The 15,341-nt window shown below is 38.9% G+C and overlaps 1 protein-coding gene across 2 annotated transcripts in view; it reads left to right on the top strand.

The window, feature by feature from the left end:
• Positions 1-15,341, top strand: part of kcnq1.2 (potassium voltage-gated channel, KQT-like subfamily, member 1.2) — a 121,909-nt gene that overhangs the window by 17,512 nt on the left and 89,056 nt on the right. For both annotated transcript variants that reach the window (XM_081712259.1, XM_081712260.1), the window contains exons 3-11: positions 3,548-3,638; positions 4,689-4,815; positions 5,021-5,099; positions 5,359-5,455; positions 6,910-7,050; positions 10,726-10,836; positions 12,278-12,373; positions 12,705-12,836; positions 14,538-14,694. In XM_081712259.1, coding sequence (XP_081568385.1) covers positions 3,548-3,638; positions 4,689-4,815; positions 5,021-5,099; positions 5,359-5,455; positions 6,910-7,050; positions 10,726-10,836; positions 12,278-12,373; positions 12,705-12,836; positions 14,538-14,694 — 1,031 coding nt within the window. The remainder of the gene's footprint in view (positions 1-3,547; positions 3,639-4,688; positions 4,816-5,020; positions 5,100-5,358; positions 5,456-6,909; positions 7,051-10,725; positions 10,837-12,277; positions 12,374-12,704; positions 12,837-14,537; positions 14,695-15,341) is intronic.

Below are 15,341 nucleotides of genomic sequence, written 5' to 3'. Positions count from 1 at the left end.
TTAGAGAAACTGTAAAACTGGAAAGCAGTAGTTCATGAGTTATTCCAAAGAAACTAGAAACATTTACAAAAAAGTACAAAGCACATTCTATGCAGAAACTGCTTACAGTGCATGGGAGCTTGCACTAGCTGTGGTTAATATCAGTGGATTGGGTATATTTCAGGCTGTTTATGACTGGTGAATGGGCAGTGAAAAGTTGGAGGCGTGTCAGGAGAAGATAGGAGTCAGATTTGACCATTTAAATGTCATATTTTAGTTTCACAGAGCCATTACCATTACAACTATTACACTAAATAAATGTGTATATAACAAAGAAGATATGACCTGTAGTATATCAAACAACTGCTGCCTTATTGAGACTTGGTGATAATAATAAGAAAGACTAAGCTCAGGTTTCAGCCATTGAAAATCTCTGACCTTTTTCTAGAAGCATGTCTGATCTGCTTGTTTGTCTTTCTATAGAAATCTGAAAAATTGTTAAATAAAGAATAAACACACACTGATGTAAGGAGATCCTGACCCTCTAAGCTAGCTTTCACAGAGTGGAGACCTTTTAGAGGTTTATCATGACAAGGACAACAGATTTGTTAAAATAAACATGACTGAAAAAAGAAATTAGAGTAGCATTGGTAAAATATTACTCAAAGAAAAGTTGAAATCCTCTATTTTTATTTCTCTCTGAGTTAAAGTACAAAAATGCTTTAGTATTAAAAAGCCTAGGAGTTATAATAGTTATAATTATTATAATGTTATAATAGTTATTATGTTCAGGGATTGCATTGGGGTTGGGGTTCTATTACTTTTATGGGTGATAACAGTATTGGTACAATGATGCAGTTCAGTTCTATAATAAATAAGTCATATTTTAATACAAACTATAATAGATATAATAGACATTTAAGACTTTATTCAATACAGTGGAATATTCATATATTAAAACATCCATTTTGGCATCAAAATTTTATTAAAATCTCATCTGATTTTCTGACTCCTTCATATTACTTATAATGTGTATAATTAGTCATGTTAGTTAATTAGCTACTTATGTGTCAGATGCATTAAAATAACTTACAGTAGAAAAGGAAAACAATTAGTTATCTAATCAGTTACAGAAATAAGATACTGAACCTTTGAGGAACTAATTTATGTAGCAAGGTTTGATACTTGCATGACTGTGAAAACTGGCCTAAGCAAGAAGGGAATACTTCATATATAGAATGTGTAGTGGAAGGAAAAGTAAACATGCCTCAAATGATCATTGGGTCTTAGAAAGTGAGGGAACTACTGCTTCAGTAAATGGAAATGTCAGTGTTCTATGTCAGCACAGTTTATCAGATTGCATAGTTTAATGGATTTTATGACAATTATGTTTCACATTGTTTACATTTCCACCAAATTATGGAACTGCAGCTTGGCTCCATTAAATGGTCCTGTAAACCAAAGGTACCTGTCCTTTTCTTTACTGCACTGTGGCAGATACCAGCCCCTGATTATGTGATATTACTTCAGTGAACAGTTTCTGTTCTGTTGTGTGCTTTTTGCTCCAGTATTTTAAAGATGTCTTTGAGAATAGTCCAAGCCCCACCACTGCCAAATTGCCACTGTTGGGCCTCTGAGCAAGGCCCTTAACTTTCAATTGCTCAACTTGTATTCAGTCATAATTATAAGTTGCTTTGGATAAAAGTGTCAGCTAAATTCCGTAAACATAAATGTAAAATCCTCCTGTCCCCAGCCTAACATGCTGGACCTGGAAATGAACAAGCAGTGCTCAGTGGCCTGACCATGGACAAATAAAAACAACCTTTCCCCAAGACTTTATTTCCAGATAAATCCAGTATGAATGGTGATTCTGTCACAAGCATGGTGCAGGGCCAAGCCGAGGTGACCGGTGCTGATCATACTGGATTAACTACCATCTGTTTCGTTTTAATCTCTCCATTTAGCCCTTCCAACACAAACTCTCTTACTGAGACACTGTTTGACCCCAACTTGTCACACCTCCTGGGATGTTTTTTGCCTTACATGTCTCTCCACACAGCAGGAGGTTGATGGAAAAAAAAATTCTTTGACTGGTGGAGGGTTTTGAGCTAAATCCTTTTGTTTTTGGCTACACTCATCACTGGGTTTAAGAAGTCTAAAGTATTTATCTACAGGGGTGCTGCGGTCTTGTGATAGGAGTCTAGGCAAAGCAGTCACCAGAGTGTATAGTGGGTAATTATAGTAAGTATAGTATCTGAATCACGTGCATCCTTACTGAACCTTGACCCTACTTCATCTTGCATGCAGGAAAATGAAGCATGGTCTCCAGCTCCCCCCAATTTCTACATGAAAACAAGATTAAAAGTGAATTTAAATTTCATTTATTTGCCTCAAGTACACTTTGCTATTTTATCCAGATGTTCCTAACTGAGAGAATTAAAACATGTTACAAGTAACAGGATCTCTGTCACGATGTGTTCAGCCAGGAGAGCAGGGGATATTATTCATTTTATGAAACATTATTCTAGTGGCCTATATTTTGAATAGCCTAGACGATGGCTAATCCAATTTTGTGAAAATATGGCAGTGGGGTGATGCTGCATGTATCATCCTCCAGTTTGGAAGTACTGCCGATGTTGCAATATTTCAATACAACTGGTTATTTTGAAAGGGATCAACAAGGATTATTTGTCATATTAAATGTAACAGATTTTGTCTGTTTTTTTTTTTTTTTTCATGAATATATACTGACGGATGATATTTGAGCATTTGATGTAAAAGGTCTATATAATGTGACGTGCTGACCCGAGTGCCGAAGGGCGTGGAGCAGAACGCACAGACTCTCTTGGCAAGGACGAACATTTAATTACATAAAACAAAAGACAAGAGTGGCACTTATGTACTATACAAACAACAAACTAAACACTAACGATATTTAACACTTAACACGATCAAGACAACCAGTTACGACAGTTACGTTTTACAAACAAATAACACGCTACATTAACTTCTACAAGTACATTAACAATGACCCACACAGGTTTATATACATAAAGACAGGACAAGGTGCAGGTGTGGCCACAAACAAATATCCTCCCACTTCACGTGGCAGGCCAAATCACGTGACTCGCGGGAGGCGAGCGTTCTGTGACATATAAGCACTATATAGATTTATTACAAAAAACTGAGCATGTATGTTGCCCATGAGCTGTTTCTCAACACATTTCTGCAGTTCATTTCTCCAGGATGTATGAGGAGGATTTCTCTGCTGCAGTTTTAAGAATTACATAAGCTTGATGTATTTGTGTTTGTTGCAGTGGAGACTTTGTCATGTCCTGTACTAGCTAATACTGATTAAAAAAAAGGTGTTGATAATTATGGTGTATATTGTTAAAACTGCTAGAAACACTTACAGCATGACTTGAAGTGCTAGACACAGCATTTTTAGCTGTTATCTGGATCCTATACTCCAAGTAAATAGTTGATGAACACACGAATAGTTAGTGCATGGTAAGTGGTTAAAGTAACTGAGAAAGGGAATAACTTGTGTCTTCTTTTATGTTCTTAGGTTCCTCATGGTCCTAATATGTCTCATCTTCAGTGTACTTTCCACCATCGAGCAGTATGCAGACTTTGCCACTGGAATGCTGTTCTGGATGGTTGGTGTAAAAGATTTATTTAGTTGACTATGAAATATAAAGAAGTGTCTTTCCTGTAGTAGTAGGATAAAGCTAATACGAAAATGTGTACCCACTTCAGATGGCTTAGCACAGTGCAGTACAATAAATACCCACTTGATGGCGATAGTACATCTTAGTAGGGTAGGTGGTCTCAAAACCAGAACACCTCTTTTATCACCACAGTAGTTTTTTTTTTTTTTTTTTTTCATTTTAATCAGTGCTGTGCTACAACAACACCTTCGTAAGAGGAATGGTTCTTTTAGCATCAGATAAGTTCCATAGCTCCAACAACACTATCACACTTTCACTAAAATACCCAAAAACTCATAGCTGGTGAAGTGTGCTTTATACTTAAATAAATAAATAAATAAATAATCTATCTATCTATCTATCTATCTATCTATCTATCTATCTATCTATCTATCTATCTATCTATCTATCTATCTATCTATCTATCTATCTATCTATCTATCTATCTATCTATCTATCTATATATATATATAAACTTATACAATTATGAGTTTACTTTGGGTAGTAAGGCATTCTTTACAAACATTGCAGTGACTTTCAGTTTTAAAAAATACAAAATAAACAAAGGTTTATCTATTTTCAGTACGGGCTATGGATTGCCATCCATAGTCCCTGCAAATGAAAAGTCCATAAGTCAGATTTTAATTTTCCTGTACTTGTGAGGGCATTTCCACAGAGCTATGTGTAGGATACATAATGCACTTTAATCTCTGTACAGAACATCCTTAATGATGCACACTATGAATGTGTGTTCTAAGATGCAGTGGATTATCTATCACAGGTGCTGTCTGTATCACCTGTCTGTGGGCAAGCTGCTCACCGAGCCAGCACATTACTCTGCTCATATCACCTCACAGATCAAGATGAAAAATGTTTTCTGACTTAGAGAGTTTCTGTTGTGATGTTCAAGATAGATGAAATAAAGTAATCTTTGAGCTGTGTTATTTATACCCATAACCCAGCCACCCCAAGGTTCTGATGGTTTTTTCCTATCCTTAGGAGATTGTACTGGTGGTGTTTTTCGGTGCAGAGTATGTGGTGCGTCTTTGGGCAGCAGGCTGCAGGAGCAAGTATGTGGGCGTCAAAGGCAGGCTTCGCTTTATCAGAAAGCCCATTTCTATCATAGGTACTTCACCAAGTAAACCATATATGTGGAAGGCATGTAGTTTACTGAGAGTTTGGATAGTACATATAATTATTACTGTCATTATTGTTATTTATGCTGTTATTGTTTTTACATTTAATGTTTTATTGGAAAAAATATGATACAAAATAATTTCCAACAGTAAAACAAGCTACTTTCTGAGTGTAATTCCCTTTTTTTGGAACAGATTTGATAGTAGTGGTTGCATCGGTTGTAGTGCTAAGTGTGGGATCAAATGGACAGGTTTTCGCCACCTCTGCCATCAGGTATTACTACAAGAAGACGACTGAGAAATACAGCAAAACTACATTTACACATTAAACATTAGTATATATATTCTTATGCTGATGCACTGTGATCATTTCAGTCTATGGTGTGTTAATTAATTGAAATATTGAGTTAAGATTTGTCCCTATGTTGGAAGCAGGTATTTGTATTTGAAATAATGGCAGGCTTACACTATGTATATTTAAGATGTTTAACGTCTCAGCACGACTGCTTAACACCTCTGGATTTTGGTATCAGGGGAATCCGCTTCCTTCAGATATTGCGTATGCTGCATGTGGATCGGCAGGGAGGCACATGGAGACTTCTTGGGTCTGTAGTCTTTATTCATCGACAGGTCAGTGTCGCATCTTCTCACACACAACCACACACACACACACACACACACACACACACACACACCTATTTGAGAATTTCAACACATATATTTGTTAAATATGTATTGTATATGTGTGACGTTATATATTAATACATTATTTCTCAACCTAAACCTATGCAAAACCTAAACTGTAATAACCAAAAATAAATGCTTTTGCCCCTTTAACTTAATAAACAGTTGTAAAAAACAGTTTACCCTGGCAGGTCTATTTTGCTGGTCCTGGTAAGGAAGGTTACTTCTTTTTCTTACATAGTCAGGACATCGCTCATTAAAAAATTCACATAAATACACGCATACACACAAACATGTGCACTCTCACATGTGCGTACACACACACACACACACACACACACACACACACACACACACACACACACACACACACACACACACAGAGACAGTGCACAGGTATCTACAGTATTCTAGAGTTGGGGTATTGAACAATAGTAAATAGTGCACCTTGATGAAGATAGCTACTGTTCTTGTCATAAGATGCCCTGCAGCAGGCATAGCATTCCTTGTGTTGTTTTAAAATAGTTAATAATCAGTCATCTGAGTGTTTTATTTCTAGATGGTGACATTTGAAACAGCATTTTTTTTTTTTTGCAAATAGTAATTAGCTCTGCTCTAATAATTAGTGAATAGCATGTATATGTGTTTCTTAATGCTAATCTTCCCACTCAATGAAGAGATGGATGGGTAATGTTAAAATGGATGGATGGCAGATAAATGGGCAGATGGGCAGAAAAAAAACAATAAAACACAACCATGTGAGATAAAATAAGATGATATCCACTGCTGGTCAGCCATTTCTTCATAATGTCCATCTCCAAACCAGAGTCCTGAGGGACTAAATAAGGAATTTGTGAGCTCAAGCAGAAGTAATCAGGGTATTAGACTGAATGATGCTGTTCCAGAGAACAGAGGAATTATATTGTTTCCCAGACCTTCTGAGGGTTCTACCATATTGACTTCAATCACCCCCCCCCCCCCCCCCCTCGCCTACACACCTGTGGAATAGCTCTACATTCCTTGTTCAACCCTTCCACTGTTAACATATGACTTTTTAAGGACCTGATGAGGGATTAAGTTTGATTTGCTTAATATACTGTGTTCCCCTCTGGCCCTACAACTCAGTGAACATGACCTTTTATGGCTTCCTGTAACTTTGACTATCATGCCTTTTGGCTCCAATGTAAGCATGGTATATTTACAGAAAAGCTTTCTAATATTAAGTGTGGAGTGCCCAATTCTTGGTAACCCATAACTTTTACAAGCCAACACAAATTATGTCATTGTAGCTATTCGACTGTAAAGTGACGCAAAGCATTTGGACATTTTCGTGTACTTTTCCAAATCTTTTCAAATGCTACTTTTAATGCCAGTATAACTGTGGTCTTTCTCTCCAACAGGAGCTGTTAACAACACTATATATTGGGTTTCTTGGTCTGATCTTCTCCTCGTATTTTGTGTATCTGGCGGAGAAAGATGCAGTAGACGAGGAGGGGAAAACAGACTTCTCAAACTATGCTGATGCACTGTGGTGGGGTGTTGTAAGTATTCCTCCAAATGGTGTGATTTGCCAAAGCACATAGCATATATACATCCATGAAAATACACTGAGTAACCACTTGTTTTAGATACACCTACTGTGTAGGTGTTGGTTTCTAACAGGCTAACATACATTTTATTCAGATTTAAGTTGTAATCCATCACTGCTTCTACTATTCTAAAGTCATTTGAATGACCCTTGTACAGTCTTGTACCCTTTGTGTGCTGTGTCAACCTTTATTGGGCCCTTTCATTGGCTACTTGGCTTATATATACATTTATACTGTAAATTCACATGCAACTACTGGTTATGCAAACACTTTTAAAACAGAATAAAGAGATATAGGATATACATTCATGAATACATACACAAAATATGTAAACCTCCCCTGCCCTTGAAAGAGGCCCCTAGAAGCATGGAAGAGTTGTGCCCAGAACAAGATCAGTTACTAGTTTCTGAGTGCCTAGAATTAATATCTCCTGTAACTAACCTGGTAGAGCAGATAGAGCATGGTGCTAAAGACACATAGGTCATGAGTTAAATTCCCAGGGAGCACATGTCCTGTCACTTATAAATTTGTAAGTTGCTCTGGATAGGAGTATCTGCTAAATGCTGTAAATGTAATGTAAGTAAGACTGTTAAGCTACAGGGACAGCTATACTAGGCATGCCTAACAAGGGGCAGGACTGGACATGCCTACTAAACTCAATGCATTTGCCATAGTCTGTTTTAGGATTAGGTTATTGAAACAACATCAACTTGATGAATACCACAGTAAGTCTGACCTAATGTATGGTGCATATACTATAAATTCTGTTAATCGTATATGAGATATTCCATTAGTTTTTTTTATTACCCCATTTTGCTTTGTAATAAATTCACCTTCTTTGACTTTGTGTTGTTCATGCAGTATGAAGAATTTATGCCCTTTTATTCAAACCACTATTTGAAATGTACAACCGTTAAAGCAACTTTTAGAGCGTAGTAGTCAGAGGTTCAATCAATCCTTGTTTATCAGCATTTCAGAGTTGTAACAACACCGAAGGAGTATGCTGTGGTACACCTTAATCCAAACCTATTCAGTTGAATGGCTATTTGAATCCATCTCAGATTAAGTTCAGTCTGGTTAATAAAGAAGTTGAATTCAATGTGAAGAGTAATGAGAAACCAATCGTATGAGTGCACAGGGAGATCGGTGTTGTACAAAAGCCCTGGCAATGCTCTTCTTTCACCTCTTTTCCCCTTGTCCACTCTCCCTCTGAATGCCCTCTCTCTTTTCCACACTCTGAGGCGTCACTTTCTTTAATTAAAACTTTAATTGCAGGGTTTCTACCTTTTTGTGGAGAGGGTCAGAAAGTGTGAGGCTTCCTGTTGCTCTCTGTAATGGAGGACAAAAGCCGTTGTTTGTGTCAAAGAGGTAGCAAGGAGAAGTCCTCAACAGGGGGATTTGCTCTCTTTTGTTTTTCTGAAAACTGTAAACTTGAGCATGATGAGAGGCAGAGGGAACAAACTTAGTGAAGAAGCAGGAGGACAAAGACAGGAAGGCAGAGTGGTAGGGATGTGGAGGGGAGAAGGGGAGGCAAGAAACCGAACAGTGGGAGGTTGGGGGGCAGAGAAAGAACTCATTGGATGGTAACCATATACTGTATTAAGATTGGTAATAGTTCTTGATTTGGTTGGTATGCTGAAAATGGGATTGTTGGCTAGTTATCAGTCTGTACCCAAATCAGAGGCACTGGCCAAGTGAAGTACAGTAAGAGGTTTTTACAAGTTCCACTCATTTTTGAAGGTAAATCTCTTGTTGCAATAATGATTTAAAGTCATTTTATAAAGAGCTAACTCTTTATGGAGTACATACAAGTCACCATACATTATATCGAAACCATCAAACATTACAGTTGAGTGTTTTTTTTTTCCTGGAGGTGTGACAATGTTGACGATGAGGGACAGCTGTAGAAACTGAAAGAGAGGAGCGGAGGGGCTGTTTGGTGCTGTGCTATATGCCATGAAGGTGCAGGTGCAGGACTCTGCTGGACTGGAGAGTGCAGAGAAAAGGAGAGAACAAGGAGCCAGCCCCATGAATCATACCTCGCCTTTTCAGACCAAGCATATGCCAGCTCGTTAACCTAATGCACCACTTGCTGTTTCCATACCCATCTTGCTGCTTCCACGCCCATCCTTCTCTCAGAGTTTGAGAAAGAAAGAAGGAGAGAGGGGGAGAGAGTGAGAGGTTGGCAAGGAAACTGTAGGAATAGAGAATAGAGGGAAAAGGAAAAGTCAGTGGCCAGAAAAAAGAGAATGCATATAGCAAACATGAACGTGTGGATGAGGAATACAAAGAGAAAAATTAATAGATTTTAAGGAAATAGAAACAGTGAAAACGTTTGGTGAAAAATGAGGAGTGTAGAGGAGCAAAAGTCACTGGGCAGGTTAAATTCATGGACAAGAGGGGGAGAATTTTACAGATATATTAACAGGAAGTATTAAAGAGTTTATCAGATCATATACTGTGACTGTTCATAATCAGCTCTAATACTGTGACTGCCCCACACATTGAGCCACATGGCACAAGATTTACCTCATCTCTGACACACAAATACACACACAGGTTTGTGCACGCACACACAGTGGACTACACCCATAGGCGACACTGAGATGTCAGCTTTGGCTTGGCCACACACGTAGAACATAGGCTGTACTGAGTGAATCATGCACACTGGCTTTATGGTCTGAGTAAATTGTATATCTGAGGACACTGCAGCCTGGGATACCATTATGCCACACACACACACACACATGCACACACAAATCCTCTTGGGTCTCATACTTGGTCTCATATGGAGCCTGGGGCACCACCCTTGGCACTTTGGGGCCGGTCTTCTAACTTGAACTAGAATGACCAATTGCATACCCATGTCATGGCTAGGGTTGTGCGTGAGGATTAAACTCTCTAGGATTAAACCCTCATTGCTACTTTTCGACCCAAAGCCCTTATGAAGAATCTCGGCCTCCTTCAGCCCCTATTGTAGGTATTGTAAAGGAAAAGCGCCAGACACGCTCACTGTGAGCCGAGAGCTCTCAGTGTGTCAGAGTTGGCTCCTCTTTCAGCACAATGCTCCAGAGGTATTTGTTTTCCTGTGTTTGCTGAATTCCTGCACTTTATAATGGATTAGAGGAAAGTGTGTGTGTGTGTGTGTGTGATGAGTCAGTGTACTCAGAAAACCTAGGCCAATAAGCATTATGTGTAAGATCACCTCCACTTTGTTCAAATGTTTTGAAAGTGCCTGCTCCACACACTGTCACTTAGAAAATCATGTGTTGATTAGTTTTTTGAGTTAGCGAGTACAGTGTGCGGAGCAGTAGTTTTACCAGTGTTTGGATTTTAATAATTTTAGAAGCAGATTTGAAGAAAAAAAAAAGACATAGGCTGAAGTACTGTATATTTAAAACTTCAAATTAAGTGGTAAGTCAAATTGCTTATAATTTAATGGGTTATGACAAAATATAAAATGTCACATAAATCCAGCTGTACTCTTCAGAACTCCACGAAACTGATGTATATTAAAAAATAATTTAAATTATTCATTAATGAACTCTAGATCATAAAAATGTGAACAATAACCCAGCTTGATATTGCTGACTATTTTATATACTAATGTTCCCTCCTATTCCACAGGTCACTGTGACTACAATAGGTTATGGAGACAAAGTCCCTCAGACCTGGATAGGGAAGGCAATTGCCTCCTGTTTTAGTGTGTTTGCTATCTCCTTCTTTGCTCTGCCAGCGGTAAATACGCCCCCCCCCCCTCTCTCTCTCACTCACTCACTCACTCACACACACACACACACACACAGAGCATAATTGTCAGACCTTGTCTGGTGCCCTGGGGCAGTGTTTTCCTATAGAGGCCCCTGGGGTAATGGGGACCAAGGTTAATGGGGTCCATTAAAGAGAAAGCAGGGCCTCTAGGGTCTTTAGTTCTCACATTACAATCTATATAATGCACAACTGCAACATTAGCAATGGACATTATTTTGGACAACAAACTATGAATAAAAAGAAACAATATATCGATCAGCTATGAGGTCTCTAACTGATTAATGTTCTGACAGTGTTCAGTGTAACATTTCCCCATACTGGCCCTCCTGGGCCAGATCAGTTGTACTGGCCCCTTGTACATTTTACTGACCTGGAAAGAAAAACAGAAAGAAACTTTACCACAAAACCTTTCATTTATTAATCATATATACATTGTCAAAGTTGAGATATGTTGTCCTTGAACTATCCAGTTTTCATTTAAATGCAGGAAAATGGGGGGTGGGGGGTGGGATCGTACACTGTACAGCGCATAAATGTGAGGGCTCATTGCCTTTTTTGCTGCTGTGTCAAAGGACATTTTTTAGAAATTTTTGACCTACGCAAGTTCGTGTTTTGATTTCTGCTGTGGATTTTAATTAACACTGACATTCCTGGTATTGACAAAACATTTCGTTACAATTACAAACACTGCTGTTTTGACATTTGAGGCTTTAGCATCTTGCTTAACTAGCAAGGTTACGTTAGCATGGCGTGACAAAACACGGAGATGTAACGCTATGTTCATCTGAGAGGGAATGAAGCACCATATTCTGAGGTTCAGTGTTTAGCTACATTTTACATCATATAACACTTAAACCGGATAGCTACATAGTCAATAAGGTAGGCTAAGTTATTATCATAGCTAACTATGGAGCTAGTTAGCTAAGTGTTATAACCTAATATGCTTACAGCGCATAGACGTTCGTCTTCTAAAATCCGTGAACTCCGTCATTTAAAAAAAAAACAAAACTAACTTCAGCCAGTTGGCAGCGCAGGTGAACTGATTCTTGATTGGCGGGAATACTGTTCCGAACGTTCCAGCGACTGGCCAATCAACTTGCACGACATACTTTTTTACCCCTAGACTTGGGCCGTCGGGCAATTGCTTTTGTCGAAACCTGGATTTGACTACAACTGGCATCTACCTGAGTTGTACATGCATAAATAGACTAGCATAAATAATTTTGTTTTTATTCTGCAGTGCTATTTTTATTTATGGAAAAGGTTGATACTCTTTTTTTAGGGCCCTTTTGTAGATCTAGGACCATCTTATAAAATTCATTTTAAGAGAAATAAGGGGGGAAATTAAAACTTGTCTGAAATATAAGATTGATCTCAGATGTGAAATGAACACAAACTTTGTTTTCAGGGTATTTTGGGTTCAGGCTTTGCTCTGAAAGTACAGCAGAAACAGAGACAGAAACACTTCAATCGCCAAATCCCAGCAGCTGCCTCACTAATCCAGGTATCAATGAAGCTACTTACATTTTTTTTTTTTTGTCACTGTCATTCTCAACTATTTTGCTGTTTCCATGAGCCTCAGAATAACTCTGGGCAAAACTGGGTATATAATAGGTAAAGAAAATTAACAGGCATAAGTGAAATAAGTTGTAGGGCTTTATTCTTTTTGTATCATCTGAGATTTCAAAATGTATTTGCAGAGCTTCAATGCCGTATGCCTTTTAATCAAAAAATAGATGTAAATATTCAGTATTCTATCGACTAGTTATTGCTAGCAACATTTGCCAAATTATTTTAAGAACAAAGCGCAAGTGCTGAATTATCTTAATTTGTAGACACTGTGGCGATGTTATGCTTGTGAGAAACCTGGTGGCTGTCCAGCAACCTGGAAGATGTACGTGCTGACAGGTGACTTCATCCCAGGAGTAAACTCTGACAACTCCAGTCCCGGAAACTTCAGAAAACTGGTGAGTATAATACTCTCTCCTGTCTTCGGAAAATGCAAAGGCCTCTGCTATTGTTTTTATTCCTTTGTGTTCTTCTCGTCATTGTCGTTGTTCTTCCTGTAGGTTATCGTCATTGCACAGATATAGTAGATCACTGTAAAGTAACCATGTGCTGGCTTCTGTAGCTGTAGGTAAGCTTCGCCCTAGGCCCATTCACATGCACACCTGTTGCAACTAAAGCGACAAAGGTGTGCTTGGAAGATAGAACTAGGTGTGTTAGAAGAGGCTAGATCAGTTTGCAGTAAGTGTAATGGTGACATTGTGCCACAGTGGTTAAGGTTTTTGCGTTCCTGCTTTGGCTTAATCACAGACTTGCTGTGTACAATTGTTTGTAGTGGACTGGATGTGTGTAGTGAATTTATTTTATAGTGAATGACAGGAATTTGCAGCATGTAGGTTGAGGTGTAATATTGTGGCTGGCTGCATAATAAAGTCTTTGAAATCATGGGACCAGCACTGAAAGAATGAGTGTTCTCTCTCTCGCTCTCTCTAGCCCTTGCTGTATCTCTCTCTCTCACTCTCCCACTCTCTCCCCCTGGACACCCAGTTGACCTCAGCCCCCTTTGTCTTGTCTGCACAAAGACACAGTCAGATGAGATGATGTCACGGCCGCCTCTCTCCTGGGAGCAAACCTTTGTGTAGTGCAACAACAACAAAAAAATCTTTGTGTAGCTCTGACTCCAAACATGTTGGGAGAGCGGCCGCCACTTCCACCTCTTTCCCTGTGCGGGCGTGTGACTGCTACTTCGTTCATAAACCAGCCATTCATTGCGTCCTCATTTCCAAATCAGTCATTCACTGATCCTTTCTACTGTCCTCCTACACTGGTCGTTCAGTTTAATGGGAAAAAAAGTTAGGCTTGTTTGACTCATGTTCAATAATGAGAGAGAGTCTACTATTCAGTTCAAATCAAGCAGTGTTGACTGTGAGGGTATTTAATCAGTGGAGTTGACCATTGGCTGAACAACCACAGAAGCTGTTAGAAAAGGAGAGATTAGAGGCAATCTGTTGGCAATGATTGGATAGTACTTAAGATATTTATGAAATTCTCTTAGAAGGGCAAATTTACATTTCATATGAGTACGATTTGCCAAGTACCATGAATGTGTTTAGACCTGTAGTCTTTCTTGCAGAAATTTCAAATACCTTCATGTGCCCTTCACAAAGCAGAACAAAGGCTACTCAGATTTGCTTCACAGATTGCTTGCCAGATTACATATAGATTTGATTTGATCAAATGAATCTTTGTTGACCAAAGTGTGTGACAAATATATTATCACAGCTGAGGTAATTATGAATTTCTGCTTTTTTTTGTGTAATGCTTTGTGGGGAAAGGCCTTAGACTGGATCCACAGCAGTGAAAGGGTGAACCTGCCTCATCACTGTTAAACCTTAAACACAGACTCTTCTCATGATGATATACAATTCATTGGCCTCTGAACTATAGAAAATTCTTTACAATTTGGGAAAACTGTTACACTCTTTTGATCTCAGTAGAACATCATTGTCCTCAAGGTATTTCAAACATCTGGTGACTAATGCAATAACAGATGCTACGTATTAAAGTCCTACACACACTTTTTTCGTCTGTGTGTAAACGGCCCCCACATCCCACTTGTAGACAAGTCACATGACTGATGATTCTTTTTCCACTGAGTACAGAGCAAGAGGTACAGACGAAGGCTGAAATCCATGCGTGATAATGGCTCCTTGGGAAGCGCAGGAGAGAAGTCCCTGTCTATCCCACAGATAACCTACGACCATATAGATGACAAGGAAGATAAGCGGGAGGAGCCTTTGCTCAACGAGGAACCCTCAGGTATTAACCCCCTGTTAGTGATGCGTGGCTTCCACCTGTAGCTCAGAAAAATGTGCTCTCTCAACAGTCTTGATTCATGGTGCAGTACTAAAAATGACAATCTGAGCCCAAACAAAACTCACAAGTTTTTTATAAGAAACATTTGGTCTTTCATTTTGGGAATATATGAGTGCAGGTCTGCTGAAACCAGTTAAAAACTATTTTTGAATCCAAACCTTTGAAGTTAATGCTGCAGTTGCATATGGGTGTTGGAAAGTTTAACATTTATATTTATTATTCTTTTTGTATAATAAAATATTTGTTTTTGTACTTTTTAAAAGTGACCTTGCACACCCCCCCCCCCAGTTTGCTGGTATATTATGCACATGCACACACACCCACACCCACACAGTGGAGGAGAGAGGAATCCTGTCATTCCTCCTACCCAGTGAAGCCAGGGTGCACTCATCGACCCCCAGCCACAGATAACAAGCTCACAGTCGAATGTTCCAGCTCAGGCTGGTGCTCTAGAAGGAGTGGCATGGCTGCATGAGCTGATTTGCGTTCAAGTTCTGTATGCTACTGTGCCTTTTGACTTTTAAGCAGGGAATTTAGGCACCATTATTGTTATACTGAACACTGAGGTTTAAATGGTCTAAACAAACACA

Source organism: Electrophorus electricus, chromosome 4, assembly GCF_041902795.1.
Source record: "Electrophorus electricus isolate QZ-2024a chromosome 4, ASM4190279v1, whole genome shotgun sequence".
In the NCBI taxonomy this organism is placed as follows: Eukaryota; Metazoa; Chordata; class Actinopteri; order Gymnotiformes; family Gymnotidae; genus Electrophorus; species Electrophorus electricus.
Note: the sequence above shows the minus strand (reverse complement) of the source record. Positions and strands in the feature narration are given on the sequence as shown.